Source organism: Vanacampus margaritifer, chromosome 9 (genome assembly GCF_051991255.1).
Source record: "Vanacampus margaritifer isolate UIUO_Vmar chromosome 9, RoL_Vmar_1.0, whole genome shotgun sequence".
Taxonomy (NCBI): Eukaryota; Metazoa; Chordata; class Actinopteri; order Syngnathiformes; family Syngnathidae; genus Vanacampus; species Vanacampus margaritifer.
This window is the reverse complement of record NC_135440.1, coordinates 17,269,941-17,286,324: the sequence shown is the minus strand read 5'-3', so window position 1 is coordinate 17,286,324 and position 16,384 is coordinate 17,269,941. Positions and strand designations below refer to the sequence as shown.

Here is a 16,384-nt window from a genome sequence, read left to right as displayed (position 1 = left end):
GAAAAATGTACTGACCAATCTAAAGTGTTGAAAATAGCTTGCTCTCTTTGATGAAGTCATGTTTATGGTTGCACGCTTTTGGAGTCTCCTGAAAAGTGACGATTTTGGAGGTCCAAGATTTCGGCCCGACGCCAACAATATACATACTTTAATATGTGCTGGTGGACTGTTTAGTTATCTGTTGTGTGTTTATTGCAATGACTACAGTGGCAGACAGTAATGTTCTATTATTCTATTTGCACATGCATTTGTAGTAGTTGTGGTGGTAAAAGCATGATTATTTTTAATAATATGGAGAACAAAATGGTACTTTTTAATATGTTTACTGCAAATGACCACATGCTGCTTTAATTGCCATGATGCGCCTCAGTGCAAATTCACAGTTTGGAAAGTGTCCATTGAACTATAAATCATGTTTCCTTTTTATTTCTTCTACCAGTTATGCGGTTTTATGGTCTTCATGGGAGTCACAAAGCAAAAAACCAAAACATCTATGTATATATTTTATAATTTATATATATACCTTTAGTGCTAATTTTGTTTGGTGGTAAGTAAAATATGTGCCTTTGCTCAGCAAAGAGAGTCCCTGATGTTGCAATGATGTTTAGGGAAGACACAAAATCTATATGTACAAATAAAAACAAATATGTACCACTCCATGCCAAGCTCATAAAAAGGATTATGAATCGAAACGTGTTCAACAAAGAGAACATTACACAAGTGCAGCTGTGGTCATGCACTTCTATTATACTGTCTCATAAGAGAAGATAATATAGAGATAAGAACTGTGACGTTTAATCTGTGTTTTATAATGTGGTCATGTCTTAGGGATGTTATGGCGAATGAATACATTTGTACACCCTGCCTCTTTAATTGCATTGCAAAGACATGCATTCTCATATGCTGATGTGGGCATAAATTAAAAGTACACATTACATTGTAGTATTTGGTCATGATTTTGTCTTCTACAACACCACAATTGATTTGAAATCAAATAGAAATGAAAACTTTCAGCAATGAGCGGTTTACCTCCATTTTCAGGGGTTTAAATTATTGTCAAATAAACAATTAAAAAAACATTTAAATAATAATAAAATAAATAAAACAAAAATAACACAAATAAAATAAAATGTTAATAATAATAAACGCATATAAATAAAATATAAAATATAAATACAAAATAAAATTAAAAACAATTTCAACAATTGTCAGAAGCCGCGTCATTACAACCATTTCATTAGCAGCTTGATGTGGTATGCTTTGGATCATGCTGAAGTATTGTATACTGCAGAATTCTGTGGTTCTCAAAGTATGGTACAAATACCACAAACTGTATGAAAGCTCTCTCTAGTGGTATGTTAAAGAATCACTGATGTTATGGTGGCTTCACCTTTTTTTCTTTTTAAACTCAGTACTGTACGTTTACTCCAATTGGGTTATTTCTTTTTTTAGGTTGTACTTGGTGTAAGAAAATCAAGTAACCGCTGCTATAAATGTTATCTACGCAGCATCAGTATTTACATTCATCACACTTAATTGTCAATTTCTTACAATGATACGCCTTCTCCAGCGGGGGCGTTCTGTGAACATCCACTTTAGTTGGCTCCCATGAAATGCAACTTGGGACTTTCTGAAGCATTTCAAGCTATATTAGAGCACAATTTTTACATACTGAAGGCACATTTCTACAAAGAATTTAAAACATAAAATGAAAAAGTCTGTAATCCGTAATAAATGGTAAATTTTCTGAAAGTGAAAAAAACATCAGAATGCTTATCTAATTCAAACAACAGTAATTACTTTGAATGTCCTTCATCACTAGTTCAAACAATAACTTATCGTGTCTAATTTGCTTGTCATCCCCCTTGCCGCTACCCCCCACACTGTCACTCTTATAGCTCAATGCTTGTGCTGCAGCAGATGTGAGGACTTTGTTCAACATCTGAACCCGTGTCAGCAATGTCGGACCATCTTCCTTCTCCTCTTCTGGAGGTCTGTGTGGTGGTGGGAGCTTCCAGTGAGAAACTACAGGCGGTCTGCCAGGTACTAAAACTTAAACTAAATAGTTGGACGGACGGACTGATGAAAAAGCATATGACAACTTTCCTTGAAGGCTGTGAACTGCCACGGAAGTGTGGAGCACGTCTTTTTGGAGCCGGAGGTCCTGCACGTCCTGGCACCTCCCTTTGTCAGCAGGCCGCATGGAAGGAAACATCGTTCCTTGCTGAAGAAGAAGAGGAAGCGATCTTCTTCATCCGCCGCAACACCCGTCCAAGGTGTTAGATTAACATTGCAAAGTTTGAATACGTTTGTACTCATACGTGTGTGCTATTGCTATAGCCCGTCACAACTGTGCAGGTGAAGAAGCAGCAAACGGGAGAAAAGGCAGTAATGACGTCACCGTTTCCAAAGACATCGACCTCACGGTTTTGCCTCAACTCTGCTTCCCTGGTATTGCATCATACACATGACAAAACACAGAATATATTGAAATGCACTTAAAAAAAACTAAAAAAAAAACTCCTGCAGCAACTCTGTAACTCTCCATTCCATGATGCCTGCCCCTCACCACATACACAATGAATGGGTTTTGACGTTGGCGCGCTGTGACCTGCTAAGTGCAGTGTGAAAAGGGCTTTAGACTGTCGCATGATACCAGACAGCCATGTGGAATGACATAGCCTACTGTATGTCAGTTATGAATGTTATTCTCTCACAAAAGGCACCAGTTACTTTAGTTTAGTTTTTTTAAATTGAGGCATATTATGTAGGCTACTGTCATATATTTTAAAACTGTATATTATTATAATTAAAAAAAATGCAAATGTAAGTAAACGGCTTATTATGCACTCTTATTTAATTGAAATGTATTTTATTAAAAAAAAATTTTGTTTTGTTTTTATTTATATTTAATTTATTATTTATTTTATTAATTATTTAATTGTAATATTTATTTTATTTTATTTTTTTCATTTGAAAATCAATTTAAAAAATTTCATCTGTTTGAATGTTTTTTCAATTAAAATAATTATGAAAATGTAACAAAAAGCTTTGCTATGAACTGTAATAACAGCTCAACTTTCACTCAAACTAACAGCTAAAAATAAAACATTTTCAAAAGCTATTATTGTGTGCATCATGTCATAGTCACATTTCCGATCTCATCTGCCGAACTAATGTGATAACATGAAATACCGTGCATGCCTTTGTTTCCCCAGGCGGGCTCCAAGTGACCAATGTAAAGTCAGAGGAACAGTTCCACTTCCTGGTTTTCACTGACGTCTTTGGCAACAAGTCCCATGGAGTAGTCATGCAGTGTTCTCGCCCCATCCAGGTTGGTAGCACCAAACAGACGCAAATGTGACCTGAGATGAAGTCAAGTTGCATTCCGTAGGTTTGCCGTGTGTTATAGGAGTGGACGTCCTCAGATCAGAACGGAGCTGCTAAACTGTTCTGTGCCTACAGTTTGTGTGTTATATCCAAGCATCCGTACTTCACCGCACTGAAAGACTGTCTGTCGTGGTGAGTGACAATGAAGCAGGATGAATGTACAGTTTTGAGAAGTGCTGCATGTAATGTATTTCTTTCTTCCTGTTTCTCTGTCAGTCTCCTGATAGACCTTCGGGCTTGTCATTTTTCCACCGTTGAGGAGAAGGTGAAGGAATTTGCGGCCAAATTGGCACTGGTGCCCATCCCTCCTCCTGGACAACTCCATTTGGTACCCATGACAGCCATAATTTTAAAAACAACTCTTATTTCTTGACTGTGATGTACCACATGCACCCCCCAACCCCCACCCCACCCCACCCCAGATGTTTACCTTGCACCCCCTGACCATCGAATTGCCATCCAGAGAAGATAAAGATTCCCCAGCTGTAGATTTCGACCTTCATCTGCCTTTCATCTGCTTCCGCCCGCATTCTCTCCTGCAGGTAGTGCACACATGAAGACCTCCTTGTTGCTGTCCTGGCTGGAAATGTCACCTTGTCTTCTCTGTGCAGGTGTTATCTTGCCTCCTCCAGGAGCAAAGGGTGGTGCTCTTTTCCGCCGACTGGGCCCGACTGACGCTGGTGGCAGAGAGCTTGCTGCTTTTTCTGCAGGTACGCTCGTTAATGGTGGGATGTAATTCAGTCCGTTTTTATGAATGACATTGTTGCATGGAGGCATCTTAACGGTGCTTTATGAATACAAAAAAGTGACAAAAAAGTTAATGCACTATGCTACATATTTTTTATAATATTTTGGGGGGATTGATTTTATGTTATCATGTCTTAGAGATGGGTAACATTGAATCCAAACTATGATAAGTACAACAGCAGGAATTTAACTTTAATGATATAACTCATGTTTTTTTACACATTTTGATTGTATTAATATATTTTACAGATTGGCCTACATTTATTTACTAAATACAGCTATAAACAATAGCACCATAAAACACAAAATTTGCATAGTTAAAAAAAAAATGTTAGAATAACCTAATTTGTGTTTGGTAAGTACATATGTTTAACTAACAAAATTTGATTAACATAAAATTACATAGGACTGTTCATCAAGATTTGTTTTTCTTTTAATTTAATTTTACCCATTTTTATGTTGACCCATGCTTATATGTTTGAATTGTTGTAATGTCTGTTTTGTGTTAATTATTCTTCTTTTGTCATTGTATATGTCACTGTAAACTTTAAACTGTTTACGAAAAATACAAAAAAATATTTGATCATTTAAAAAAAAATGTACCATTTTAATTTACTACAGAATACATCCATTTTTAATTAACAATTTTCTGCAAATTTTAACTCAATGCATTAGTTTTGATTTTAACTAACAAAATTAATTATCATGGGATAATAAATTAACAAGAAGTCAATTGTACAAAGAAAAAAAATTACCAGTGTTAGATTAACACTTAGAGTGTTAAATCTAACACTAGAAAAGTGTTTATATGTGTCCACACCAATGAGTGTAAATCTGACACTTTTCAAAGTGTTACTTTTTTCACACTTAACCAGTGTTACTCCAACACTGTTATAAATCATATTCAATTAATTCATATACAATTAATATGAATGTAGCAGAGTATATTAAGTGATCGAAGAATATTGCATCCATATGAAACTGACAGGAAAGTCACAGGTGTCAAATTTTTCCTCCTTAATATGGGGTGGCCAGAGAGTGACCAGTGATGGCTATGGCCACCCCTGACCACAACGTAGCTCCGCCCCTGGCAGAAGGCAGACATCCTAATCTTGTTTCATATTGTGGAGTGCGGTGTACTATTTTGTATTTGTATGTACTGTATTTGCCTTCGATTCCTTTGGCCTTGATGAAGTTACACATACCATGAACTCCCACCAATAAACACATTTATCCTGTTACGACTTATCTTGTTTTTGCAGCCTCTATCATGGCAGCATCCTTACGTTCCCGTCCTGGCCAGAGGCATGCTGGACTTCCTCATGGCACCGACCGCCTTCCTCATGGGCTGCCACCTCCGCCATTTCGAGGAAGTTGCTGCGGTGAGCACTTGAGGTCCATAAAACTGATTGCAAAATGTTATTTGTTCAAGTATTGTTTTGTTTCCGTCCATGCAGGAAACAGACGATCTGATCCTCATCAATATTGATAATGGAAGTGTGTCCACTTCTTGTTCGGAGACGTTGGACCTACCGGAGATCCCGATGCTTGCAGCACACTGCTTCACACAGAGGTAAGTAAACAACATACTGAGGAATCCTACAAGTTTAAACAATTTGCATGTTTTTTTTAGGTGTCAATCCTTGCGGACCCATTTTGACTTGGACCAATGCAAACGCGCAAGTTGCACTGACATGGAGGATCAGCGTGCCCAGAGACGAGCGTGGCAGCGCAATCTGAACTGTGACATCCAGAGGATCACCACGGAACTCATTGTCAACATATTCAGGTAATCACTTCCCAATATACTCTTCGAATACATTAGCTAAGCTTTCACAATCGATTGACAACCAATATGAGAAAGAGCCATTTCTATATTTCCATGTGTGTGCAGGCATGTTAGCAGCCACTTGAACTACGAACACCGAGTGTTTAACAGTGAAGAGTTCCTGAAAAGCAGAGAACCGACAGAACAACTTTTCTACAAGAATGTAAATGCTTTTTGTTAGTTATCCTCAGTGTTGCACATAGCTACCTTGAAAAAGTAACTTACTTACTTTACTTTGCTTAAATGATTACTTGATTTTAAAAGTAACTAAGTTAGATTACAAGTTACATTAATAGTTACATTCAGCAGATATCGACAACACTGCGAAATGTAAAAATGACAACCGATTTTGCCACTTAATTGAAAATGCATTTTTAACAGTGTCCATTTAAAAAAAAAAATAATTTAACAAAAAATTAAAAAAGGCAACCTTTTTGATATATATATATATATATAGGTATTAATTATTTATACTGTAAAAAAAATACTGTAAATTTCACTTAACATAAATGGGCTGTTAATAATAATAATAATAATATTTTTTTTATTTTTAAAAGGCAGATTTGCTAGAGTATGATGAAAAATCTACATTTGGACACCTTGTGCTGACATGTGGATCTGGCTTTGTTGCAGGTTTTGGAGACACACATCTTTTATTCTTTCCTCAGGGACCGACTCAACAGGAAGATGGACAACTTTGCTCGCATGGAAATCAGCACTCGATCAGAGATGCAAAAGTAAGCTTTGTGTCGTATTTGTACCTGTGTCGAAATATATTTTCATCACTTTTATTGTATCATAGCATAAATTATTAAGTACCTTACTTGATCCTATGCTATCAATCCCTGATACCGAAATGTAATGTTTAATTAACTTCAAGTGGGTTGTTAGATCTAGAACGAAAATAAATGTCTGTTTTATGATTGTGTTTCCACCAGGAAGAAGTCATCAGTGGAAAGCCCGCGCAGGCCCACCATGCAGGAGATTCAAGCCCGGAGAAAGAGCTCCCTGCCTGAGAACAAGCCGATCACGAGACAAGGAATGAGCCTCCCCAACCTGGGTGATCAAGACCAAACCATGAGCTTTCAAAGAAGTCCACTACTGTCCAAAATGCTAACGTGCGAACCTGGTGAGACTGGAGAGGAACATTTGAGCAGAACTCCCCATGTGGTTGAACTGACCGACCAATATTTTCCTTTTTTCCACAATATGCTAGCACCGAGGATGCCTCCTAAGCCTGTGAAGATATTCAAGCTCCCAGAATTCCCAAACTGTCTGTCCTTCCATGCTGTCCAAAGTTATTACAGTCAGCTGATTGAGCTTCTTGGCAAGGAGATCGACTCTATCCAAAATGACAACTCTGCTCTACTAGCCAGGTATTTTTTTTACTGTACAGGAATTATCCGCTTGGCCCCGGTGCAAGTAGACTGTAACAGCGGACATTTAAAATAGGATATGTTTGAATGGATGGATGTCTGACCAAAAATACCTTCAAGAGCAACTTGTCCTCGGGATTTGTTTCAATTTCCGTTTGAGTTAGCAAAGTTGGATGTTTTCTATCAAACCAAAGAACGACTAAAACAATACGTCTCGGATTTCATCTGTGCCATGGTAATAAATGTTTACATTTCAGCGACATTTTTACACTAGTAGCCTACACGCTTGCCTCGTCCAAGAACATAATGTAGGATTTGATTAAAATTAATGAACTGCCCTTTTTTTGGACTCACCACTTCACAAACACATCTTGTAGAGTTGTTACCGTAAAAAAAAAAAAAGAAAAAAAGGCCTCCCATCCCTCAACACTTATTTCATGTAGGAAAGTGAAAGTTGGTAAGCACATTTAGCACTGACTACACTCACCTACACACACACGTCTCACGAACCGATGCCTAAAAGTATGCTGCTTTGATTTAAAGCTAACATTTTAGAGTACATTGGTCATTTCTAGGTAGCTTCAAAGAGATTTTGTTAAACTGCATAACCCATAAAATGGGCTCAATAGTATTTGGAATGTTTTAAGTAGGGGTGCCAGGTGATTACATTTTTTAATTGTAATTAATTGCATGATCTCAATAGTGAACTCACAATTAATCACAAATGTTATATGTGCTCTAAATGTACAATACGTTTTTATACTCTTGTTAACATAAAAGTAAAAAAAAAAAGTTAAATAGAAATATAGCTGCATCTTTTAGTCATTTATGCGGTAATTTCATAATAAACCATAAAAATTCAAATTAAAAAGATGTACTGTACTGTAAAAAAAAAAGAGTGTGATATTGATTTGCATTGAGGTAATTTTTCTGCCACTAGATGGCATAATTACATTTGTAAGATGTTGGTGACAGCTCAGTGCATTTTTCTTTTCATATTAAGATCTATCTAATCTTTAACATCAAGTAACTTGTGAAATTCTGTACATTTTTCAAATTGTAAAATACAACTTTAACCCAGTCTCCACAAATATATGCATTATTATTAATTTTTTTACTGCTAAAATTTGACATGGATATGTCTGCTGTTTTGCGACTGGAATTCCCCCAATACAGTAACATTAATTGCACATTAAAAACACTAGTGGCGTGCGTTAAAGGTACTTTAAATTAACTCAAAATTAACACACTGATTTTGACACCCCTAGTTTGAAGAAAATGTTTTAAGAAATCTGTGATGTTGTTTCCATTGGTGATCATACATCTGTGCGGGTCACTTTAACATGCGGAGTCCCCCAAGGTTGGATTCTTGGACCACTTTTATTTACCCCGTGGCAACATCAGCTAGAAAAACTGATCTTATCACTCCTATTCTTAAATACCTACACTGGCTTTCTGTTACCTACATAATTGATTTTAAAGTGTGTTTATAAAACGTTACTTTTTTTGTTACAACTCTTCTATTCAATTGTGTATCAACGTGGATGGATTTGAACAAACTATTAACTAAAAGTGGTTTCTTGTTCCTAAGATACTACTACCTGCGCGGTTTCACCAATCTGCTGTGTTGGCGCCACCTCAACGCTCTGTGCGACTTCCAAACGCTGCACAAGACGGACACCGCCATCTTCCCCACACGAGTGGTCACATGGCTTGTGGACTCGCTCATACAGGAAGAACAGCAGCAAGCCAACAGATGGCCTGAGCTCAAAAGACTCATCCTCAAGGTCAGTGTCCTCGCACCTTTCTCAAGTCAACAATCCAGAGGATCACCGTTCTCAATTGACCGCCAGGTGAAGACGGAAAACGAGAAGCCGTCGGTGCAGCTCCATGACGACGTCAAGAAGTTTGAGCTCCCTCGGAAACATCTGGATCTGGAGGAGTTTGTGCGTTGCATCCAAGAGGCCGGGATTGTTAAAGACGTGGCGACCATACATCGATTATTCGCCGCGCTCACTGGCGGTAAGACAGGAAGACGTTTACTGAGGGGAATTCCTTCCATCAATCTTATCTATTAGGTCAACTTATTTTTTACACCATTATATAAAATAGTATCAACTCGGGCAACTGTTGGCTATTTATAATATTAATACTTGGATTGTTTTGCTCACTTAAATACTTGTTTGTGTCTGCAACTGCCTTAACCTTAATTCATTACATTTGCCACACATTTTCCAAGCAGCCACATTTGGAGGCACGCAGGGCCAAGAACTCCATAAGTCTTTCTGTTGAAGTTATTTATAACTCTTATGGTACAAATGAGTTTCATGGTGGAATCAAGCAACTGTTTTATAACCTGCTCCGCTCTAATTTGCATTTTAGCATGAAGTACAGCACTATTTGTAGACTGTGTACATTTTGCTGCTTACAGGCACATCGTTAACCTCCTAAAAATAATGGCCTATGTCATTTACTCCGAAAATACGAAAAACTGATGCAATAATAGTAATAATAATAATACATGCATTTAATTTTATTTCAGAGAGAACTGAATGGTCTGTTTATCTAACAATGTAGTCAATTTCAGCAGGCAAAACAAATATTTTTATGTAAGAGGGTGACACCATAATACGCTGGAATGTACAGTATGCATAGCTTGTTTAGTTACTCGCAACCCCAGAGTCTAAAGTAGAGCACATTCGTCACACATTGTGATTACATCATAATGATTTTATAATATCTAATTAATAAACCAGAACAGAAAGTAGACCTAAATATAGCAAGAGAAAACATAAAGTGATTCTATTTAAATTTCTGTGAAATTGATTTAGATCAGGAGTGTGGAACGTTTTGCCTCACAGCTTTTATAAAGTCCTCCAAGGGCTGAACTAAGTTTATGTAACAGATTAAACAAATGCTTAGTTTTACCAGGCTGCATGATCATTTGTGGCTTCAAGTGTTTCTGAGGTGTTTTTTTTTAAATTTTTTTTATAAATAACCGCTCCTTTGAGGTTTTATTTGTTTTTAGATTTGCATGTTTGGTCAGCTCATTGTGAGGCAGGCATTTGATGCTTGGTCCTTGCTAATACACATGGCTTTATGCACCTAATTAATACTGCAAAAGATCATATAAAAAGCATCAATACTACACAAAAACGCAACTATGTGTCATCTGAAACCGTTCTGTCATGGAGTGTAAATACTGAGTTTGATAAACCAAGGAATCACAACCAAACAAGACGCGAATAAACATTCAAAACTAAACTGAAGACATGGGCGGAGCCACAGTGCAAATACGTTGCCAGAATCAAAATACAATCGGAATCTAGATCACAGAAGAATGGAAACGCAACAACAAAAGTAATAATAACAGCCAATCAGAGTGATCAATTGTCACAGGCGTACACTATTTTGCATAATACGTATATTGATGGCCAATCAATGTATGTGCATATTTCGCTTGACATGTTTTGCTAGGTGAACGTAGCTTGCTCTTACTAACCAATCAAGGGACAGAAACATAACGACATCAGCAAAGGCCAGCTCACTGGCTTTTGAGAAGATGAATTTGAAATGTGATTGGCTGAAATCTGGTTGGACATAAAAAAATTAAAAATAGAAACATCTAGTATCCACACGAATTTAATAGCAATGCTACATGCTAAATGCTACAATACTGTTGCAGATAAAATGATACAATTTCTTGGAATAAAGATTAGAATTTAGGCTGTAAATGTAGGTCAGTGCTACTAGTGTTTAGGCCATCTGTGTCCAGAATGAGGCTAACCGCTCACATAGCGCTCCGTCTCGTTGCAAATGTGAAGGTCTTATGTGTACATGCAATGTATGTCAAGGTGAGTCCAAGCAAGTGGACCCCGAGCTCTTCAAAAGCTTCTACACCTTCTGGAAGGAAACAGAAGCAGAGGCTCAAGACGTCAACCTCCCCACCGATGTCATCGAGCATCTGGACCACAGCGAGTGCGTCTACAAACTGTCATCTTCTGTCAAGACCTCTCATGGCGTTGGTAAAATCGCCATGACCCAGAAGCGTCTCTTCTTGCTCCCGGAGGGTCAACCGGACTTCCTGGAAATCACAATGTTCCGAGATATACAGGTGGCTTTCTAGGTGGAAAATCGAGCAAATCATCAAAACCAGAATCTGTCTTAGCAAGTCTTGTGCACAGGAGGTGAAGATGGCTTCGGCGCCTTTTCTCCTGGTGCGCATTCCTTCGCTGCGTATTCGGACTTCCGGCAGGCTGGAGGCGTTTGAGGCCAACCTGAAGACGGAAACTGATCTCTGGAATCTTGTGGTCAAGGAGATGTGGGCCGGGCGCAAGATGGCCGACCAACATAAGGTAAGGAAAACAAATCCGTGCTTTAGCTTGGAGAGCCAACGGGACCATTCAGCTGATGTGGTTTTTAGGACCCTCAGTACATGACTCAGGCTCTGACCAACGTGCTGCTGATGGATGCCGTGGTGGGCTGTCTGCAGACCCCAAGGTCAATCTGCGCTGCCTCCAAGCTGGCCTATTTTGACAAGGTCAAACATGAAGGTACTCGCTTGGCAGTAATGATAAAACTCTTGTTTACGTGACTGTTTAGTCAGCAGGTTTTTTTTTTTTTTATATCATGAATCACGCTGACTATTTTGGGGAAAATGGCTTCTTAATTAGTGCTTGCTTCATGCACAGAATGTCCTTTCTCAATTTCATGCCAATAGATGATGTATTTGAATGAGTTTGTGATGCTGTAAGGATCCCAATTCAAAACTTGGTAAAACCCTTCTTTAATTGACAGATGACACTTTTTCTGTAGAGCAAAGAGGATTGGCAATGCTGTACAGTGCATTTCAGGAATGAGGGTTTTGCTAGAAAGCTCTCATGTAAGACATGCTACGCTTTGGATGGCTTGACAGATAAAACATGTACATTGACAAGATTTTTTGGTGTATTGACTGTTTCCAAATCTGAGACAACATTAACTCATTCACCTCCATTGACAGCTAAAGTCATCAAAAATTCATTTTAACAGTTTATATTAAATATTTTTTCCCCATTTTTGTTAACAAGAGTATGAAAACCTAGATTTGTATTTATTTTTTTTACATTTAGAACATATAAAATTTGTGTTTAATTGTGAGTTAACTAGTGAAGTCATGCAATTAATAAAAAAAAAAATTGTATATATATATATTTTTTATTTTATTTTTTTTTAAGAAAAGATTATTAAAAATTAGGGGCGTCAGGCGATTACAATTTTTAATCGTAATTAATTGCATGACTTCACTAGTTAACTCATGATTAATCACAATTTTTTTATCTGTTCTAATACAAAAAAAAATCTAGGTTTTCATACTCTTGTTAACAAAAGTGGGAAATAATGTTAAACGAATAGAAATAGTTCAAATGAATTTTTGACGTCTATAGCCGTCAATGGCAGTGAATGAGTTCAACTATATTCTTGTTCTTATCATCATTACATTGTTGCTATTTTTCTTTCAATAGTGCCCATGATGGTGCCCAAAACTACCTCCGAGACGCTAAAACACAAAATTAACCCGTCTTTGGACCTGGCAGAGCCACAGACTGTCCATGTGCTGCTCTACACTCCAGGTAAGTCTTTGTAGAACCTGTGATGCTTTGCATGTATGTATACATTCATTTGCTGTATGTTATTCTTCTCAAGCTTATTTTGTAAAACCCTTATTGTGTTGTATATTTTATATATTGGTTTGACACCAAATGACTCTCTACTGTCCTCCATCAAAGTTGTTTCTACAGAATAACAGTATAGTGTTTATGTTGTGATGAATCTTTATGTGTTGATATTTTCGTATCCCGTGCGTGTTTCATGTCTGTGGCAATTACTGATAATGATTTACTTTAATTTTCCGTTTTTTCCCCCCTCAATCATAAGATGTATACTTTCGGGTGAAACGTCAAAAATTCATTTTAACTAATTCTATTTGTTTAACATTTTTTTTCCGCTTTTTTTAACAAGAGTATGAAAACCTAGATTTTTTTTTGTAATAGAACAGATATAAAATTTGTGATCGTGAGTTAACTAGTGAAGTCATGCAATTAATTACGATTAAAAATTGTAATCGTCTGACGCCCCTAATTTTTTTTTATCTTTTCTTCAGAAAAAAAAATAAAAAATTATTAAAAATAATATATATACATATATATATATTTTTTTTGTTAAAGAAAAGATTATTAAAATTTAGGGGCATCAGGCGATTAAAATTTGTAACTGTAATTAATGGCATGACTTCACTAGTTAACTCGCGATTAATCACACATTTTATATCTGTTCTAAATGTACAGAAAAAATCTAGGTTTTCATCCTCTTGTTGACAAAAATGGGAAAAAAATGTTAAACTAATATAAATAGTTAAAATGAATTTTTGACGACTATAGCTGTCAATGGCAGTGAATGAGTTATCTTGCCCTCAGCCCTAGTGTCTAGACTTTTATTCAGTGAAAGGACATCTTGTCTGGTACAGGTCTGTTGACATGCGATGACTCAAAAAATGAGATGAATCCCAAACTGTGGGTGGCCCTCAGCGGGGGCCGAGTGGTGGTATTCGATGCTGCCAGCTGGTCCATGCTGCAGGACTCCATCCATCTTGGCGAGTCACAACTGGTGAGTGCATAGTTTGTTTGTTTTTGAAATGTGCTGTTACCACCAGAGGTTGCAATCAAAATCTTATCTAGCAATGTCCCAACTGAGACTTTTTGATGTACCGAACTGAAGCTCGAGCTGTCCCCAACAGAACTGCATGCTGGGATTGGTCCACGACCAGGTGTGGATCGGCTCCCAGGACTCAGTCATCTACATCATCGACACTCACAACCTGTCCTGCAACAAACAGCTGACGGAGCACAGACACGAGGTGACTGGACTCACGCTGGACACAAGAGATCAACGAAGCAGGTAGACACGTCCAGAGTCCAGACACTTCCTGTACTTAAAGGGGAAGTCAACACCTACATTTTTTTTTTTTTTACAATAATATGTTATATGCAGCCCAACTAGCCTAATTATAATATGGTATTCTGGTTAATATTGTGTTAGTGGAAAAGGAGTTCAACAGCAAAAGCCAGAAGTTTGTGTCCATCTCAGGGGGCGGCCATTTTGCCACTTGCTGTCACCTGAAGATGACATCAATGTTGCTCAGGTAACAACCAATCACAGCTCAGCTTCAGAAAACAGGTGAGCTGTGATTGGTCGTTACCTGAGCCCTGAGCAACTGTGATGTCATCTTCATTCAACAGCAATTGGCAAAATGGCCGCCCCCTGAAATGGATAAAAACGGATTTTGCTCTCATATTCCACAAATGTAATATTAATCAGAATGTCATGTTTAGACTAGTGAGGTCACATATAACATATTAATGTCAAGAAATGTTTAAGGTTGACTTCCACTATCAAAGTTTGTTTATTCATCATGTTAATACGCTTTCTCCGCAGTTCTGAGATTTACTCATGCAGCTGCGATGGTACAATCCTGCAGTGGGATTCATCCAGCCTGAAGGTGAAGCGACAGTTTCACATCAACTGCAAGCGTCTCTCCTCCATACAGATCCATGGTGATACACTGTGGTGCTGTAAGTGCACACTTCATAATCCCTTTATGCACATTAGACCAACCTTCCTAAAAAATTGTGTTCTCTTGTTTCACAGGCTGCGGTGACAGCATTGTGGAGCTAAAAAATAGCGGGATGCCCCAAAGAAGGCTGCCACTGCCTGAGCACCTACGAGGCCCAGCAAGTAGATTCAGCAGTTTTATTGTCATCCCAGAGGTAAGTCATCCCCATCTTTGTCGTACATCTACAAATCAACCAGAACAATGGACTAGACCAGTTCGGCGTGTATTTGGTGCCAGTTCGCCCATGAATCTTTTCAGTGTGTGTGTGTGTGTTCCAGCGAGGTGAGCTTTGGACAGGTTTGGCGGACTCAGGTGAGCTCTATGTGTGGCACGCTGACGACCATAAATCTGCTTTCAAGAAGATCCCCCTGACAGGCTGCTCAGGGGTTACCTGCATGATCCGGGTCAAGGATCAGGTAAGCTGTGTTTGGTATGATTAATTGCAAAAATGAGAACTATTATCTATTATTATTATTATCTATTATTATACTATTATTGTGTTATTTGTCATCCACATCAGATCTGGGTGGGCTGCTGCGGAGAGAGCGGTGTGGGAGGTCATTGTGGCGGTCAGCTGAGAGGACAGCTGATGGTGGTGCACCCGGAGACTCTGACGGTGGCGAAGGAGCTGCAGGCCCATTCGGACAGCATCCAGACGCTCTGCTCCGCTGAAGATCGCTACGTCCTGAGCGGATCTGCGCGGCGTGATGGCAAAATAGCTATCTGGAAAGTAGAGTAGGACACAGAGTGGAGAATAGAGGGGCTGAGTAGGAGAGTTTAGTTTATTATTCATTTTGAACGATAAAGTTGAAACTAGCTGAAAATGTCTTGAAATATGAACGCCTTGAAGCTCAAATATTCAAGATGTGTATGAAGTGCAAGGTTCGTCATTGCTTTTTGGAATTATTTTTTCCCCCTTCCAAATATTTTTCTAAAGTTACTTTAGAAGTCCTCTTTTGAAAGATTTCCAATACATTGGTTGATTGAAATACGGGTGAATAAATGACTGATTTTTGCAATTCTTGTTGGTTTGCTTTATTTGTGCATTATTGGTTTTTGTGCCAATTCATAAACTTATTCATGATTAATTCAAAAAAGCAAATGTACATAAACAAATGTAGCCTATACTGTGTCTCTGTGTGCCTATACATTCCTCATAGATAGTTTATTCTCTTCTATTTATGTTGTGTAAGAACGTGTATGGAAGAAACGGGCACTCCAGTCCTTTAGGTGGCGGTACTATTTGCCGCTTGTTTTCCCAACTAGCAATTTGCAGCAAAAGAAGAATACACGAACAACCAGTAGGCTTAGTTTTTATATTTATTTATTTGTTTTCACTTATTTATTTATTGTTTGATTAAAAACTCAATGGGAAATATTTAAAAACGAATA

The 16,384-nt window shown here is 37.9% G+C and overlaps 1 protein-coding gene across 1 annotated transcript; it reads left to right on the top strand.

Annotated features, from left to right (window-relative positions):
• Positions 1-40: 40 nt before the first annotated feature.
• On the top strand, positions 41-16,011 carry LOC144058427 (DENN domain-containing protein 3-like). The gene is made up of 27 exons (XM_077576880.1): positions 41-2,043; positions 2,114-2,276; positions 2,341-2,451; positions 3,219-3,334; positions 3,413-3,522; positions 3,607-3,718; positions 3,813-3,932; positions 4,002-4,100; positions 5,400-5,519; positions 5,595-5,710; positions 5,771-5,926; positions 6,032-6,128; positions 6,599-6,702; positions 6,904-7,094; positions 7,182-7,341; positions 8,933-9,128; positions 9,195-9,363; positions 11,196-11,455; positions 11,526-11,696; positions 11,765-11,894; positions 12,846-12,953; positions 13,847-13,986; positions 14,117-14,277; positions 14,815-14,951; positions 15,028-15,146; positions 15,271-15,408; positions 15,513-16,011. The coding sequence occupies exons 1-27, from the start codon at positions 1,960-1,962 to the stop codon at positions 15,729-15,731; spliced, it is 3,807 nt and encodes a 1,268-aa protein (XP_077433006.1). The 5' UTR covers positions 41-1,959; the 3' UTR covers positions 15,732-16,011.
• The last annotated feature ends 373 nt before the right edge of the window (positions 16,012-16,384 follow it).

Coding starts and splice junctions, on each gene's coding strand:
- LOC144058427 (XM_077576880.1), top strand. CDS start 1,960: ATGTCGGACCATCTTCCTTCTCCTCTTCTGGAGGTCTGTGTGGTGGTG. Junction 11,697..11,764: donor AGATGGCCGACCAACATAAG/GTAAGGAAAACA, acceptor TGTGGTTTTTAG/GACCCTCAGTACATGACTCA. Junction 14,952..15,027: donor TGGTGATACACTGTGGTGCT/GTAAGTGCACAC, acceptor CTTGTTTCACAG/GCTGCGGTGACAGCATTGTG.